At 42.2% G+C, this 18,813-nt stretch overlaps 1 protein-coding gene across 1 annotated transcript; it reads right to left on the reverse strand.

The window, feature by feature from the left end:
• Positions 1–5,959: 5,959 nt before the first annotated feature.
• Positions 5,960–8,302, reverse strand: Usp27x (ubiquitin specific peptidase 27 X-linked). Its single transcript, XM_027952295.2, has one exon. The coding sequence runs from the start codon at positions 7,592–7,594 to the stop codon at positions 6,278–6,280; it is 1,317 nt and encodes a 438-aa protein (XP_027808096.2). The 5' UTR covers positions 7,595–8,302; the 3' UTR covers positions 5,960–6,277.
• Between the last annotated feature and the right edge of the window lie 10,511 nt (positions 8,303–18,813).

Genomic DNA, 18,813 nt, shown 5'->3' on the forward strand with positions numbered 1-18,813 from the left:
TATTTTTCAATATTATTATTATTTTGGTTTTTCGTTTTTGTGTAAGATGGGCCCTCAAACTCCTGGGCCTAAATGATTCTCCTGCCTCAACATCCTGTGCAGTCCCAGCTATTGTTGTTTTATATACTTAATGCTTATATTTCCCCATATTTACAATTTTTGTTCACCATTCCTTGCCTCCTATCTACCCCTTATCTCTGCTTTTCATTTCCTTCTTCCTGAAGTGTATCTTTAAGTTGTTATTTTTTAAATATAATTTTTTGTTGTAGATGGACATGATGCCTTTATCTTATTTCTTTATTTTTATGTGGTGCTGAGGATCGAACCACACACCCTTGCCAGTTCTTGCATGCTAGGCAAGAACTCTACCACTGAGCCACAAACCCAGCCCTCAGTTGTTTTAATGAGAGTCTATTATTGCAAAACTTTCTTAGTTTTGTTTTTCTGTAAATATTCTTATTTCACTCTCAAAGAGTGGTAATTTTTCTCACCAGTATTTCTTAGGGGCACTAATTCTTGTGCCAATTGGTGACTCTTCTTCAGGGTGTATAATTTCTTTGCAAGGGCTGTATTTCTATTGTTGCTTGTTTTTGAGACTATCTTCCACAGATAATTTCTTTTTCTGGTATAGGGTTCCATGTACCATGAATTGTAAAAATTGCAATTTACTATTGCAGAGGTTTTAGAGGTTTTTCAGTTATCCTACCCCAGAATCATTTTTTCAGCATGCTATTCCTATAACACATAATAGGGTAAATTTAGATGCCCCAGTCCACATATGACATAGGCCTGGGGTTTTTATTTCTCCTGGTGGCTTGAAAGAGAGCATGAACCCTGTCAATACTTACTTTCCCAACCCCTTCTAATGGCCAAGTGAAGCTACTAGAGGTTTTACACTGAGATTTCAGTTGTAGTTTCCCTGCCTCTGATGGACCTGAAGCTGTGGGTATTAGACTACCAACACCAAGCACCTGGTCCCTTGGGTCTGATATCTGTAACCATTAACATACTGGGACATCACAATGTCACTGACTTTAAGCTTTATTTTTGTTTCTCTAGACATTTCCTTTTTTTTTGAAAGTTATACTTTTAAAATTTTATTATAGTTCATCTCATGTTAATATGTTTTGTAGTGGGGAGGCACTATTCATATCATCTTAATATATGGTGTGTTGCCAGAAGAAACCATATTTTACACACAAGATTTTGCACCCTTATAATTAAGCACTTTTCCTTATCACTTCCATCTTCATAAATACACACCTCTTTAAATTTGAAAGAACTAGGAGTATCTAGATTATAGGCATATATGAGGCCAGGCCTCTATAAAATGTTGGATTATGTTGCAGATATACCAGCCATGTAGCCATGTAGTATGTCATTCCTCTGGAATCTAAAATTTCTTAGCACAGTGATTTTTAATATTTAAATATTTTAGTAGCCAAACCCTTTCTTCAAATATTACAGGGAAACCCTCAAATAAAAAGCAAGTAAGATGAGAGACTGCTCTGGTTGAAATAGGGTTGAGCATTCTGATCCTCGCTGTTTTATCCTCCCCCTTGCTTCCTAAGGTGCTAAGGCACTCCCTGGGGCATCTTCATAGACTGCTTAGACTCCAACAAATGTGAAAGGAGATAGATTAGATCAGTGGTTCTCAAAGAGTGGTCCCAGAACCAGAAACATGGACATCACCTGGAAATGTGTCAGAAATGCAAATTCTCAAGCCTCCATCTCAGAATCTACTGCACCAGAAATACTGGGGACAGGATCCAGCAATTGGTGGTGTTAACAAGCTTTCCACATGACTTTGATGCTTGTTAGTTGGATATCTTACTAGAATAGAATATTCCATTCAGGAGTTATTTGAAAAAAGGCTAGAGTGTTTCCACAATTAATATTTCTGCGCATCTAAATTAACCCAAGCATCTCTGGAAGCCTGTTTTCCATCCACCATTCTCTCATACCTGAGTGAGATTATAGACGTTCTCAAGGACCAATTTGGCCATGGCCTTGATTCCTTTGAAATGGCTTCATGTGTCAGAAATCACTGAAAGGAGTTGGGATTCCTATTCTCAGTTTATTAGATGGAAATAATGAAGTTCCTCCTAGTTTTCCTTGACAAAAATATTTGAGGTCCTAAGCTCATAAAATTATATGGAGCAAAACAAGCCAGACATAGAGTACACACCAATTGCATTTATAGGAGGTATAAAGACAGGCAACACTGACCTATAGTGAAAGAAGTCAGCATAAAAGCCTTTGAGTTACCAGTAATATTGTTTCTTGTGGATGCTATTTACAGGAATATGTTCATTTTGTAGAAATTCATTGGAATATATATGACATGTGCACTTTTCCTGTGTGCTTAATACACTTCAGTACAAAAATTTAAGAACAGCACTGAGTCACCTGCAGGAGAAGTTAAGTACTCGTGTAATGACACATTGCCATTGAGTGCTGGGCTACATACTGTGAGGATGTGGACCTTCACTTCTGGTTATGAAATATATATTATGAGCAAACACAGATTTCCAGCACAGGGTGTACTACATTATGACAATGATTTGTGTAGAGACAACCCCATTTACTGATTGGAAAAGATCTTTTGGTTGATGGCACCCCTGACCAGGATCCCCTGTGAGTGAAGAGGTGAGTCAGTTTTAGTATCTGGCTATTCTAAAAAAATGGACAGTGGCAGGGTACTGGATTTCCAATTAGGTTAGGCAAAAAAACTGTAGGATGGATGTGTAAGGGGTGACCAAGCAGTAACCCAATTCTTGGTTCCTTATTCTGAGTGTTGTGTGTGGTTAAGGCCCTCAGTTGTGAGCAGCCATCTTTTATCTGTGTCCTTCTGGGCCCAGATCATAAATCTATATGCAACTGAGTCTCTTTGCTTTACCAGATTATAAATAGAGTTAAGGAATTAGCTTAAATTTTACTGGCTTTTCCCCCTATCTGCTCACACAGGAGCTCCAGCTCAAGTGTAAAAATGACCCATTAGTGTCTGAAAGTTTCCAGTAGCTCACAAACCAATCTGTTGTTTTGTTGTTGTTGTTGTTGTTTTTACCATTTTTCATATTCTTTGTTTTGTGCCCCATGTTTGTGTATTCTGCCCATAAAGCTACTTAAGTAGTTATCCCTTCCCTCCTCCACCCCCTTGGCCATCACTGCTGTACCCACCAGGGGAATATGGGTGAAAGCACCAGGGGCTACCTCCAGAGCCCCGTAAAATCCACAACCATGGAGATGCCCAGCCATGGACCTGCCATTCTCAAACAAGCCTGAATCTCAGCTCAAATTAACACATACCTGCTGAATACATGTTGTCCTTGGTCCCATGGTGGCATGATCAAAAAGCAGCTCCTGGATTGCTGGTTCAATTTAGGGTTTGGTGACTGATAGGGGAATAGGGCTGGGTTTGAATGACGCCCCTGTTGCTGAGGCACAATGGTGTTTTCTAGATAGAGGTGTGAGGTCCAGTCAGGAAGTGCCAGGCACAGCTGCTCCCTCTGGTGGTCTGTGCCTTTCACCAGCAGTGACAGGGAGGTCAGCGTCAGCAGTCTAATGCCACTCATTTGTGAGTGAGTTCCTCTTAGAACTATTCCTGGGGTGCAGGGTATTTAAAAGACAGCGTCTAGATCAGACAAACCCCAATGAGGAACATTCTATTAAAAATGTGAACGCATACAAGACAAAGGTTGTGGAAATGTTCCTGATTAAAGGAAGCAAAAGAGACATGACAACTAGATGCAATACCTCACCCTACCCCAGATCCTATAATAGGGGGAAGAAACACTATAAAGGACATTTCTGGGACAAAAAGACAAAATTGGAGCATGAAGGGTAGATTTGATAAAAGCATCATATCAATGCTAATTTTTCTGATGCTATACTGTGGTGATAGAGGGGATTTGCCGATTGTTAGGAAATGGCCTCTGGTATATTGCAGCATGAAGGGCCATGATGGATGTAATTTATTCTCACACAGTTCAAACACATTTATGAAAGAATGCACATGTGCAAATGATAAAGCAAATAAGGTAAAATGTTAATAGGTAAAGCTGGATAAAGCGTATGCAGATGTTCGTTATACTATTTTCTTTTATTTTTGTACCTTCTCTTAAGTTTGAATTTATTTTCAAATAAAAATGTTCAAAGGATAGTTTCTGTGCAGTCAAGATCTGATGGCAGATGCCTGACTGAACTCTCCCTGTGGCAGACATGAAGAATGAGGACATGGCTTTGTTCCCAGGTAGGGCTTCCAGACACATTCCCAAAAGGTAGCCAGGCACTTAGTCTGAAGTTGCCAATTGGCACCCAAAGCACCCATCTCTTGATCTCTCCCATCCTACAAGGCACGAAAAATGTTACACATTGTGTCCTGAGGATTATGGGCCCTGAGTGTTAAAGAAATATTGGTTATGAAAGGATGATGTATTAGTTTGTTCATCCATCCATTCACTCAGTAAATGTTTTGAGTACTTACTTACTATGTGCCAGGAACAGTTCCAGGGGGTGAGGATGCAGCCAGTGTACAAGAGACACAACCCCTTCCCTTAAAAAGCCTATGAGCTCATTGCAGGTGTGCTTACAACCACATGAATAAACCTGTATTTTCAAATGAGTTGATCACAAAGTAAGCTCAGGAAGCTGTGAGGAACCCACCCTTTTACCAAAGCCAGTGGATCTGATGAATTTAATTCCCTTCCAGGATTTTCTAGGGAATAGTTAGTTTTGTACCTGATGCTGAGGAGAGGAGGACTCGTGCTGCTTCCCCCATCCTGAGCTCATCCCATCTGTTTCAGCTTAGCTCTCTGCAGGCTGCTCTGCCCTCTGTCAGGATCAGGGAAGGGACCAACAAGCCACTCTATCAACATCCGTGGGCTGATGGATCAGTGAGCTTTGGAAAACAGTCTTTCTCCTGATCTATGCCTGTGGGTAAATGTGGCAGCTATACCCATACTGCTTTTAGAAAGCAAAGACCACCAAATACCTTTGTGTGGCAGTCTGATAGCATTCTAGCCATGAGAATCCAATCACTGGTGTGCCAAGTCATGAAAACAACATGACTGTCCTTCAGCTGAACAGAAAAATTACCTTTGGGGAACAGTTGTTCTCCCCTCTCCAATAATGGGCTTGACATCAACTGTCATGCCCTGTGCACAGAGACAGTACTGGAGTCCATTGTGTCATGGCTCCAAGCAGTCAGTGTTGGGGAGAGTTCTTAAAATTCTGTGTGTGTGTGTGTGCGCGCGCGTAAGTGTGATTGCATGTGACACAGGTCCCTTCTTTCCATGGGTCTCAAGTGGGACTGACCTTCACCTCTGATGTATTGTGGGCCCAGTCCAAAGAAGTTTCAGATTTGGATCCAACAAACGTTTACTGAGTCCCTACAAAGTTCCAAGCCTTTTACTTTATACTTTGACACATTTTATATCATTTAATCTTTAACAACAACCCTTTAAGGTAGGAATTATCTGCACTTTACAGATGAGAAAACAATCGCAAAGAGGTTCATTGATTTGCTCAAGTATATCATACAGCTTTTTTTTTTAAACACTCACACACTACACTGTCAGCTGAGGCCTGTCTGTGTTGATAGCTTATCTTACAGCATTTCTCTTGTCTTCTCTACTTTTGGAGCGGCTGCTCCCCTTATGCAAGCCCCCTTATTCCTTCTCCTTTCACTAGCCCATATGGGCTTTTCTTTTTTTAATACTGCATTTAATAGCACAAAAAAATCACGAATACAAAGAAACTGGCAAAGGTGTTTGTCAATGATATCCCTGCCTCCTCCGCTTTTCTGCTTTCATACCCATGTACGTAATGGGCTACATTTTTTATAAACTTTTCTTTTTCCCCCCAAATGTATAACTGTTATGTGATTGGTCAATTGAAGCTGAAACACCCATGGAGAAAGATGTTTTACGGTTACAAGGGCACACACCCCCCCACACCACCCCCCTCCCCCCCACATCTTCCCACACAACCTTTTGGAGGAATATAGGATATGTACCAGTGTCACGATTTCCCTGCTCCTGCCTTCCCCACCCAGAGCACTCCTGCCATTTAATTTTCCTTTAAGTGACTGCCTCGACTAGAGCCTCTTCTCCCTCCCCTTCTATTTCTCTTCCATCAGGACCTTTTTGGACACTGGGTACTGTTCAATTCTTACTCTGTCAGGCCCATGGGCCATGGTCAAGTAGGTCCTTAAATCTCGATGCCAGTTGTAGTACGGTTGTCGTCATCTTCCATTACAGGTAGTCGGTGTGTCGCTTCAGTAGGCTTGTGTATTCATTTCTTTCACTTTTTCTGACTCATGTTCCAGGACCTGTTTGTGATAGAACAGTAAATACCCTTCACTGTCCAGCACATCCTTAATACTGGCCTTGGTGATGACAGCATCATCACATTTGAACCACTGGTCCTTGTGGTGCCGGATGAAGCTGGTGTAGTGGCCACTCTCCAAGGTTCCTTGGTGATTAACCACAGCAAACAAGGAATACTTATTCTCGTTGTTTCCACTATTAGTTGGCAGCTGCAACTGTCCATTCATTCTGCTCTCTTTACTTGAGGCCATAAACGGTGTCATATCCAGCTCCAGAGGAAAGGAAATGTATGTAGTGATCTTGCGCCTCTGTTTGGCTGAGTGTTCAAACCGTTTGAAATGAAAACAGGCAACAACTGGTAATTTATTCATCGTGAGCTGTTTGGTTGATTCCTGGTAGCTTTGGCAACTGCCACATTTGATTTTGGCACTGCTTCCTAAGTGCTCTGGCCTCGTAAACCTTCTCAAGCAGTCTGTGAGGGTGGTGATGCCTGGTATGTGGCTTTCCCCATTCACACTGCTGTCCCTCCCTGGACTCATAGGCCAGAAGGAGGTGCAAGAGCCAGGCAAGTCCAAACTGATGTCCCAGCATGGGTCTATGGTGGTGGAGACCCCATGGCAGGCTTGACAGGTGACATCAGACTGTAGGCCACCTGTGAAGATTTGGTCTATGATGCAGTTACAGTGGTTGGGATTATTGGCTGCCTTCCCTACATCATCACCTTTGCAGTGCCTGTGCAGGACATCTAATGCCGCAATGAGGAACTCGTGGGCATCCTGTTGCCTGTACCCTGCTAAGTGGCGAGCATGTATCCACACCAGGTGCAGTAACTTATAGGGAACGTGAGGAGACGGGTTTCCAGAATACAACTCCCGAAACAGCGAAGACATCTCACAGACCAGACACAACTCAGGACTGGGCATTTCACATCGGTGCCTGTCGGAGAGGAAGAAATCTCTCAGGATGGGAGTGTGGGTCAGGGCCTGAACGATGCAGTTCATAAAGCACGTGTTGCCGAGATTGATTAGTCCTCTTAAGCCGATGGTGAAGCTGGACGTGATTCTTCTCCGCCGCGGGTTGTGCCCCAGCAGTTCTAACTCGGGTTTGGTTGTTTCCCAGGTTGGATATTTCTCACCAAGGCCTGGGACTGAACACTGCTGGTGAGAAACCTCTGTTGAGGTGGAGGCTTGTAATTTCAAGGCTTCTCCTTGCTCTTCTTTGGCAATTTGCTCAATGTCTTTGTCATACACATAGTCCTTACACATAAAGCAGTATATACCTCCATAATAAAGGTCTACCGCTAAGTTGTGTTGTTTTGTCTCGGCGTGCTCATGAATGTGTTTCTCTGTGAAGCAGCCAAAGAAGACACAGGAAAGGCAAGAGTGGAGTCTGTTCAAATGGGTGCCACACACATGGCAGATGCACGACTTTGCCTTGCTTTTCCTAGTCTCTGGGGTTCCACACCACACGAAGCACTGGTAAATGACCCGCAGTTCCTGCCTCCAGTTCTCTCCCACCTTAAAGCTGTTCACGTGGGAACAACCTGGTGGCCCCACGGCAAAATCCACATCCAAGCATCCGCCCCCAGGGCCGCGCCGGGGCCGGGGCCGGGGTGGGGGCCGTGGCCTAGGCTGCGGCGGAGTACGGAGCCGGGTCTGGGGCCGGGGCCGGGGTCGGCGGCGCGGAGCACGACTGCGACGCGGAGAGGGATCGGGGGGCCGCGGCGGGTCGGAGGGAAGGGTGGGGGGAGGAACCTCGTCGCTGCTGCCGCCACCGCCGCTCCGCGTTGGATTCTCATCCTCCAGCTCCGGCTTCGGCTCCCCCTTCGGCTCCTGCTCCGCCTCCCGTACCGGCTCGGGTTCGGGCTCGGGCTCCAGCTTGAGCTCAGTCCGGCGGCCCGGACCCTCCGCCGTCTCCACCTTCCCCGCCGTCTCCACCTTGTCGGTGGCGTCCACCTTCCCGGCCGCCTCCACCTTCCCCGCCGCCTCCACCTTCCCCTCCACCTTCGCCTCCGCCTCCACCTTCCTCTCCGCCTTCTCCGCCGTCTCCGCCGTCTCCGCCTCCTCTACCTCCTCCGCCTCCACTGGCGGCGGCTCCTCCCCCTGCTTGCAGGGCTCTGGCGGCCACTGGGCGAGGCGGCGCGGGGGCCACGCAGACCTGGGGTGTCCCCCGCCCGGCCTGAGAGAGCGTGGTGGCTGTGGCAGCTGGACCCAAAAGGGACTTTCACTGAAGGAGGCGGCGGCGGAAGCAGGCGACGCCCCCGGGAATCCTCCCGCCGAAGCCCCCTAGCGGAGGCCGCTTCTGCAGCCAGGCCCCGTTTCCTTTAATTCAATATTTTCCAAACTTGCTTGTTCACGAGAATCACGTGGGGAGCATGTTGAAATTACAGATTCCTCGGCTCCACCCGCAGGCCTACAGAATCAGTCTCTGGAAGGGAGGTGCTCCGGAACCTGTATCTCTAACTAGGGCCCGAGAGGCTGCTTATGATCAGGCAAGTTTGGGAAACACAGCTCTAATTCATTGAGGCTGGCGGGAAGGGGGGCGGGGACCGCGCAGTCTCTTTAAGGCGCTTCCAGTTCTCAGCTCCAATCGCTGCTCTGACCCCCATCGTCGTCTCCTCCCCTCTCCTCGTCCTTCCCTAGGTCCATGCAGGCTTCCCCCAGCACTGCGGGGCCAGGGGCCAAAACCAGAAATGTTTCTGAGGCTGTGTAATGTCCCCCCATGAGGGGGTCCTAGGGAGTACAGGCAAAAGCCGTGACAGCCATCATTCCGATGACTGAGCCTGCCCCCAGTGTGTCACCCCTCCCACTCAGGTCCTTCTCTTCCCACAAAGGTTGAAGCTCCAGCTCCATTTGGGGGCAGGCCTGGACCCCAGATCCGGAGCGGCGGATCCAAGGCCGCTGAATCTGAAGTGGCACCTCCCCTTTCCCATCTTATCAGTGTTCTGCTGAGTCCAGACCAGCTCCTTGCCTCCTCCTCAGGCAGCCTCCCAAAGCCAAGGGTGGGATGAGGGTTTGGCAGCTGGCTTTCTGCCCAGTAGATGCTGAGCATCCCAGGGGCAGAACTCAGCTCTTCCATCCAAGGCCAGTGGGGCAAGGCACCCCAAGGCCGTCTCTCCAACTGGCACCTCTCCTGCTCAGAGAAGGGCCTAAACTACAGATGCAGTCCAGAGACCCTTAATCTCTAGCAGAAGCCCAGGGCAGGCAGCAGGTGGGAGTGCAGAGGAAGCCTGTGGAGCTGCTAATGGAGAGAGGGGATCGTGCAAGGATCTGAGGGGCCTCTGATAACCCCTGTGCTGAGAGGCTGTTGGCACTGGGCAGAAGCACCATGGAGCCCATGAGAAATGAGGCCAGAACCGGCAGCTCAGGTCTTGAGCATGGCTGGGGGTATGGGGAAGCAGATCCATTTGCTGGTCCCAGGGAGTGCAGCACAAGGCAGGCATCAGCACATTGAGCCAAAGGGCAGGCCATGTTCTAAGAAGAGCCTGGTCCTGGTGGTGGCCAGCTGTGGCCAAGTGCACCTTGGCAGGCTTGTGGGGCAATTCTGCTTGGTTATATACTCCAGCAAAGTTCTCTCTGGTCAGCACAGGATGTCACCATTCACCTGGCTTTCCCTCCAGGAAGGGGGAAAGGAAGGACGCCTAGGGTTAGCAGCAGGAGGAAATCGTTATGAATCAGGAACCCTTAAGAAGGATGCCTAGTTCCCACCCAGCTGAGGGCTGCCCAGGTGCCTGCCCTTCCTACATCAGTTCTGCCTTTAATTCCTTGAAGCACCCCAACATCTTTCCAATAAATACTTGCCCTTTGTGGCCTGCAACCAGAGGAACTGCAACTATCATACCCGCTGAAGGAATGCTGCTGCTACTAAAAGTGACTAGGGTCATGGAGTGTAGGAGGCAGGGGAAGGGTTACTCTCATCCCATCTTCACAGAGTAACAGACAATGAAGAGACCTAATGATCTCTGTATACCAGGGACTGTCTCCCATTGAAGACTAGCCATGGTTATCTGGTTGCCTTACTGATCAACTTCCTGTAGAAGCATACAGGTCCACCTGGACTCTGCTCAGGCCAGCGTGTTCTGGAAGTGGAGGACTCTGCCACCATTCATTCAACAGATGTTTATTCAGCACCCACCCACAACCAGGTGGTATGAGGTGCTGCAGAAACAACAGTGAAACAAAGACATTTACCCCAGGGCCAGAATTGTGGCTGATTTCCCCAAAAGGCACACTAAGGAAGTGTTTTTCTAGGTCACTAGCAGAGAAGAGACACCCAAACCAAAAATACATATAAAAACATTATATATCAGAATCACTATAACGTTTGATTATTTGAATAGTCCCTATGGGAAAATCACAAATTAGTTATACTTCCTTACATTCATTTCCTGATTGCACGTTGCTTTTGTTTTGAATCACATGTGGAGGTGATCTTGAGATGCTTAGTGTTTGAGTCTGGATTCAGTCTTGGGCAAATGTCACGGTCTGCACCTCACAAAGACATGACAATTCCTGGCAAAAGAGGCTGATCTTAGGAGAAGTAGCTCCTCACAGTCCCCCTTGCATCTGAGTGCTAAATACAGCTCTGACCACAAGGTGGCAAAAGAGTAAATTACAATTCCTCATATACATATTTTGTATGTTTATATAAAACTATTGGTTTGTATTAAATGCTCTCTAAAAATATTTGAAAAATGCTGTTCACCTACATGCATTTTTAGGTTGATGTCTTAAATTTTGCGTCATAAATGTCAATTGGCTGCAAACATGTAATTTCTGACAAGTGCTAACATTCAAAAATAAAACTCTTACGTCACTATTTTACATGAATTTAGTGAAACCTAAATACCTTAGGGATTTGAAAGCCACCATCATCTGTCTTAAAAATTTATAACCAATAGTTGCAAGTTGTATATTTTCCCTTTTCTCCCTGAGTTCTTAATTCCACTCTATTCTTCCAACAGAATTTTGTCTCAATAATATATATTTTTGCACTTGAAACAATTTTATAGATTGTTCTGCCATATTATTCTGCAGCAAAATTGTATAAATGTGTATTTAAATGCTCTCTAAATGTTCCTGTTATCATAAGGCTGTAAGGTGGTGGTGTTTAAAATTTTTCTGTTTTATCTTGACAATTAGTATTACAATATGATAGATCAATGCATTGTAAATATATTACAAAAGGTTTTATAGGTAATTATTAAAAATAAAAGTTTATTGGCAGTAAAGAGGATTAGTAGAGCTATTTTTAAAAAAAAATTAGTGGATGTATCTGTGGATAAACATTGCTCCTTGCTAGAATGAGACATGATTCAGCATCCATTCTCTTCCTCTTTTTTGTTTGGTTAAATGTTAGCATACAGAAACCTCCTTCATATAAATGGGTAAATCAGAATGGATATTTGTTTTGCCAATATCACTCAAGTCTTTGAATTCTTTTGAAAATATATGGGTAAAAATTACACAAGATGTTTTATCTTCAAAATTATTTCTCATGATTTGTCAGCTACAACTCCACTGGGTTTTCCTTCAATTTTATTGGAAGCAAAGAAATGGAAACCATCGGAGTTGAAAAAGGATTTGATCCCTTTCATTTTTTAGAACAGTTTGTTCACCATTGACAGCAGTGTTTGGAATTGTCTCTCTGGTGCCCTGAGGATTTTACACTGCAGGGCAATACATCCAGATGAGATTCAGGATGGGTAAAAGATATGCTTTCCTTTTGTAAGTGCAAAAGGCATGAGAAGGGAAAGATGGAAGGAGAGAACCAGCTTGATTCCTCCACAGTAAGTATGTTATTTGGCAGATCAATTTTTAAAATGCATATGAAATTTGAGGATGTAGAAATTGATTCCCTTATATCTCCTGTACCCTAGGGTAATACACACTCCTTTGAAATTTGCTGGTTCACATTGTTATAAAACTAATACATATATATTTGTGGGTTTTTAAAAAAGATATAGAAAAGGGAATGACATGAAATGTGAAAGCCCCTCTCTCTTCCCATGACAATCACACCAAGTTCTATTCCCTGGAAAAATTTGAGAAATTTTCTATGCAGATAAAAGTATATTTCATACATATATTCTTTTTATGAAATATAAATGAGACTAATATGCAGAAGTTCTCTCCAAGTTGATTTATGCATCTAATGAAACACCAATAAAAATCCCATGAGAATTTTTTAGGGGGGACTTAACGAAGTAAAACCTAAATTAGTATGGAAAACTAAAAAGCATTTACCTCTTCCTTTTTCTTCTTTCTAAAAATAAGGATGTAATTACTATAGGTAAATAGCCATCTTGTAACTAATCCAATTGAAAGGCAAAAAACGAAAAGAAAAGAAACTGATCACCTCTGGGTCTATTCTTACATGTGAGGAAAAACTACTGTATTTTATCAACTCTAAGAGGTACATCTCTTCAGATTTTAACATTGCTGAAATATTTGAATGACAGTTTATGATTATTTTGGCAGCACTTTTTTTCTTTCTTAGTGATATATAAAATACCGTGTGTCTCACAGTAAATAGTATCTGAGAATCAGTGTAATGCTCAAAATGTCATCCTTTTAAGTCTTTGTTATTTGGATCCTGGTTGTGTGTAGCCTGAATACAATTCCTAAGTGAGAGTAGGCTTGCTTGCTTTTTTTCCAGCTTACATAAATTTATCCGGTGCCCAGTCTAGGGTTGTGAACACAATCCGAGGTCTTTATGTACTTGTAGATAAGATCAAACCAGTGGGTTTGCCACATCCTTTGTGGAATCTTCAATGTTGACCTCTCAATAGCAGGCTTTCTATGTCACTCCTAGCAAAGCTTCAGTCCTTATCCTGCCCTTTCAGAGGCCCCTACTGAATCTGGCCTTGGGCTCTGAGACCTTGCTTCCTATCAACTCAGCCTTGCTTCAAGCAGACTATACTTATTTCTAGTCCTTGAATAAATTAAGCTGGATCCTATTTCTAGGCCTGTATCCTTAGTTTTTCTACTGCATGGGAAACTCTTCCCTTAGAAATCCTCATGGCTTTCTCCCTCATTTGCTTCAGATCTCTGCTTAAATATCACCTTATCTCAAAACCATTCTTTGACCACTGTATAAAATAGCAACCCATCCCTGCTTTAATTTTCTTCATAAGGTATCACTACATGATGTATTAAGTAACAATCACATGGATATATTAAATATTATACACACACAATTAATATAAACACAAGAGAGTAAGATGTTCACTATTCTATCCCCAATGCTTTTTGAAAGTTATTACATATTTAAGTATTTGGCAAATAAACAAATAAATGTTTTCCTCATGGATGAAGTCGTCCATATTTTAATATTTTTATTGGGCATTTTGTATTACCATTTTTGTGAACTGGCTAGTGTTCTTGGGGTTTCTCAATAATCTTAATAAGTAGCACTTAGATGGCTCTTGAGGTATGCCAAAAGATGTTCCTATTTAACTTTTTAACCCTTGCTACAATTTTAAGAAATTCTCTTTTATCTACTCCCATTTTTAAGTGATGAATCTGAGGCAGAGAGATTGAATAACACCCAAGTAAGTGATAGATATGGGATTCAAGCTCAACAGCTGGAATCTAGAATTTGGTCTCATACCTACTAATCTATTTGCCCTTTATCTGTCAGATTCTAAAATATAAATATTTTCCACATTTGTCATTGTCTGTTGTCTTTTATTTTTACTATGTGATGGTTAAGATTATTATATAGACAGGTTTATTAAACATTTCTTCATGTGTTCTGGATTTTAATATCTCATTTTAGAAAAGTTTCTTTTTAACCCTGATTATAAAAGTACAGAGTGAGTATAAAGGGCCTGAGACAAAAAAAAGTTTGATTTCAAGAAATGAAAACAAAGTCAGAGTGGCATGAGCTTGATGACCAAGAAAGGGGAGAGTGATACAAGATGAAGATGAGGACTGAGGTACAGGTGAGGGCCAGATCACTTGGAGCTTTGTAGAGCATCATACAAGACTTGGATATTATCCCAGTTCCACTGAGAATCATTTGGGGGTTTTTAGAAAGGCAATGGCATGATATTATTTATGGCTTACATGTAATAATTATAATCTAATAATAATAACAGTAATTAATATTGATTGCTTATGGTATCCCAAGTACTGTTTAATAAGTAATTTAATAAATTATTTAAACCTCATAACACACTGATGAGCTAGGTACTTATATTATTGTTACTATACACGTAAAGAAACTGAGGTACATAAACAAAAAGGAGCTGGGGTTGTACCTCAGTGGTAGAGTGCTTGCTTAGCATGTGTGACACCCTGGGCTTCATCCCCAGCACTGCAAAAAAATTTTTTTTAATGAAGTACTTTGGATTTTCTCATGCTTATTCTCTGCTTCTATACTTCTTCCTATTCAGAATATACCTAACATCAGCAATGACATGTCTGATACCTACTTTTTCTTTTTTAATATATATATTTTTAGTTGTAGATGGACAAATACCTTTGTTTATTTATTTTTATGTGGTGCTGAAGATGAGACCCAGAGACTCATACGTGTAAGGCAAGCGCTCTACCACTGAGCCACAACCCCAGCCCCCTGATACTTGCTTTTTCTAGGCCCTTGATGTCTCATTGGTGGTCTTCAGATCTCTTCTAGGCTAACAAAAGGGAAAATAGCAAGTCAACTCGAGAGTACGGCCCCTAAGTCTGAGAACTGGCCTCCTCCCCATCCCGTTTGGTCCATACCAAAAAGCTCAGAAATAGCCACCCTGCTGTCCCATTCATGATGACCAAGAGTTAGCTCAGCAGCCCCTGTTTACCACTGCAACAGTACTAGACCTTATACCCCGCACTCCCACAGCCATACCAGCAATCAGAAAACCGAGGAATGGGGTTCATCAGGATATGCCTCAGGAGATGTTGGAGATCCCAACCATAAAGAGGGAAGCAGTGAACCTAGAAGTGTGGAAGGGCCAGAAAATGGAGGAACTCAAGGCTTTCTTCAAGCATGCATGTAGTCCCAGGGAGCCTGCAACCAAGTGATTTCAATGGCCTAAACCTTTCTCTAACTTAAAGAAAGGAGAAGGAGGAAGAGAGGGAGGGAGGGAGGGAGGGAGGGAGAGAGAGAGAGAGAGAGAGAGACAGAGAGAGAGAGAGAGAGAGAAAATTTATGGTTGTAGGGGTGGCAGCAAAGATGAAGATTATACTGCATCATATTCCAACCAGCCATCTCCCCAGTTTTCCCCACAGTTTGCCTCCAGCTATTCTGTATCTTCTATCAATCTTCAGCAGCTCTGACTGTAGCCCATAAGAATGATGCACCATTTGATTGACACTTTTGATTCTCTACTTATGCACATTATATGGTTTCTGACAAGCTTGCTGCAAGTTGGCACAATATCTGGTCTTACCTTTGCCTTTTAGGAAAATATTGGAATCCCAAAATATGTACCCAGTGCTGGAGGTTGGGATAAAGCTTGAACCTGCATGAGCTTAAAAGAAGCTCAATGAAGAGTACATTCTGCAAATGCACTTACCAAAGTGTTTTATTCAGCGTTTTTTCTGTGACTTAAAGAATTGATGAGCAATTTTAGAAAATAAAAAGTTTATATATGGGCTCAAAGTTTGAGGTGTCTCAGTCCACAGACAGCCAGTCCTATTCCTCAGGGATTGAGATGAGGCAGAGAATCATGGGAGAAGATATGGTGGAGGGAAGCAGCTCACATAATGATCAGAAAGCAGAGAGTGACTCCACTTGCTAGAGACAAATACATACCCCAAAGCCATCCCCCAGGGACCCACCTCCTCTAACCACACCCTCCTGCCTTCAGTTACCAATCAGTAAATCCAGTCAGAGGGTTAGTTCACTGATTGGATTAAAGCTCTCATACCCAACCATTTCTTCTCTAAACCTTCTTGTATTGTCTCAAACGTGTGATTTTGGGGGATATCTCACATCCAAACCATAACACAAAGTATGTAATCTGACTTCTTATGCTTGTCCTAAATGCCTCTTTCAAGTTTGAAGGGTAGGAAAAAATGGAGTTTGTAAGATTGTACTGAAACTGGCAGATAAAAATCTTAACCACATTCTTATTCTTTTTTAATATTAATCCTCTTAAAACCACAAAAAGCTATACAAACAAAATTATATAACCTCAATAGAGGGAAATTCACTGATGTCTACCAAAATTACATGTGTATTCACTATTTGACTCATGAATCACACTTCTAGGAATCAAACACAAAGATAACACTAGCCAATATACAAAATGACATGCACAAGATCATTCATTGCAACACTTTGCATAATGACAAAGGTTTAGAGAAATGTTCACTACTAAGGGGCCAGTTGAATAAATTATAGCAAAGTTGCAAAATGCAGTACTGTAGAACGAGAGAGATTTTTATATAATGATTAGGACTAAAATATCTTGAAAGATTGTCAAATGTCCCCTGGGGAATGCAATCCCCTCCAGTTGAGAATTACTAATATAGGACAATGACCATAAATAAAATTTTTTAAATTAGGTAAGATTATGATGGAAAATTCTACCATCTGAACACATTGGTCGATTTTAGCATCCTTAAGTGTAGGTAACTACATATTATGTGCCTCCTGATAGGATATGGTAGGAAGCATACAGTACTACCAGTGATGTATTGGTGCCAAAAATAAAAATTGAACCTAAATTTAATAGTGCCAATTCCCCATTGATGGTGAATATAGAAGGGAAAAGAAGAAGTTCAAAGTCACCACTAGGAAACAATCAGTCAAATCCAGAATGTGGGATCTTTCATAGGAAAGTTGTCAGTTTCTTCAATGATAAATGGCATTTAAAATTAGATGCAGGAGAGAAAGGCAAATTTATAGACTTTTTAGTTTGTTTATTCTTTTTCTACCTGAAAGTAGACTATATTTTGACATAGTCTACATACATGGAGTATGACTTCCCATTCTTGTGTTTGTACATGATGTGGAATTACACTGGTCGTGTATTCATATATGAACATAGGAAAGTTCTGTCTGATTCATTCTATTGTCTTTCCTATTCCCATCTCCACTCCCTTCCCTTCACTCCCCTTTGTTTAATCCAATGAACTTCTATTCTCCACCCCATCTTATTGTATGATAGCATACACATATCAGAGAGAAGATTCAGCCTTTGGGTTTTTTTGGATTGTCTTACTTCACTTAGCATGATAGTCTCCAGTTCCATCCATTTACAAGCAATTGCCATAATTTCATTCTTCTTTATGGCTGAGTAATATTCCATTGTGTATATATGCCACATTTTCTTAAATTCATAGATCTTTTAAAGCAGCTTACCAACCAAATAAAATATTATATTTGCTTTGGATATTATTTTTAAAAGTTTAAAATACATTTCTTGAAACAATCAGGAAAATATGCATATGAATTGATGATATTTAATTATATTTAACAATTATTTTAGTAAATTTTGATAATGGTTTGTGACTGTGTAAAAAGTCGTTTTCTGTCAGATAGTCACACTGATATTGAGTAAAATGATATAGTATCATTTGATTTAAAAAATTAAAACAAATCTTAGGATGAGGAGGATAAACAAACAAGATTGGCAAAATATTGAAAATTGTAGCTGAGTAAAATTGGTTCATTCTATTAATCTCTCTGTTTTATAAATTTTTACATAATAAAATGATTTTAAAGAGAAAACAAAAGTATGTATTATGTATATTTTTCCCCTTTCCTCCTACTAAATACAGTTATAAACCTTGAACACTGTATATAATACAAGCCTAAGAATACTCTGAAAGGTAGATAAAATAAAGCAGACTGGCCATAGACCTCAGAGCCAAAGGAATGATACAGTATACAGTTCCCCGAGGGTTTTTCTCCCTTGAATATCCTGTACTGGGTTGTGGAGAAGCTGGTAACCTGGAAATATCAGTGAGCACAGACCTAAAGAAAAGCCTGCTGTCTCTAAGCCAAGAACCAGAAAAGGAGCAACCTTTCCAGAGAGGTAAGTTGTCGAAAATAACCACTCTACTCCAACCAAACACCATTAAAAATTACAGCATCCACCATGCCAACAAAGGTCAAGCAGGAAACTTAGACTTCCATCTTTACCAGGATCCCAAATTTCCCATCACAGTGGTGTCAGAGAAAGGCAAGTTGGGAGCCAGAACTTTCATTCTGTCTGACAGTAACAGGCCCCCTCTTACACAGTATCATTGGAGACTACGTGGAAATCCTGGACTTCCGTAACCACCTGAAGATAACAGGTGGAGAGGTCCCTCCTCTTCTCTCCATTAGGGTTGTATCAGTAGAAGCTTAGTGGAGAATCATCAATTTCACAACCATCCATCATTCACAAGAATACCCTCACCATTACTACATGGTCAGTGGAGGTCACAAGGAACCATAAAAAGGAACCCCTCCTTGTCCCTTTCTGCCAGAGTGATATCAGCAGATTCATAATGGGGAACTTCAACTCCTACCTTGCCAAGCAGTAATG

Source organism: Marmota flaviventris, chromosome X (assembly GCF_047511675.1).
Source record: "Marmota flaviventris isolate mMarFla1 chromosome X, mMarFla1.hap1, whole genome shotgun sequence".
In the NCBI taxonomy this organism is placed as follows: Eukaryota; Metazoa; Chordata; class Mammalia; order Rodentia; family Sciuridae; genus Marmota; species Marmota flaviventris.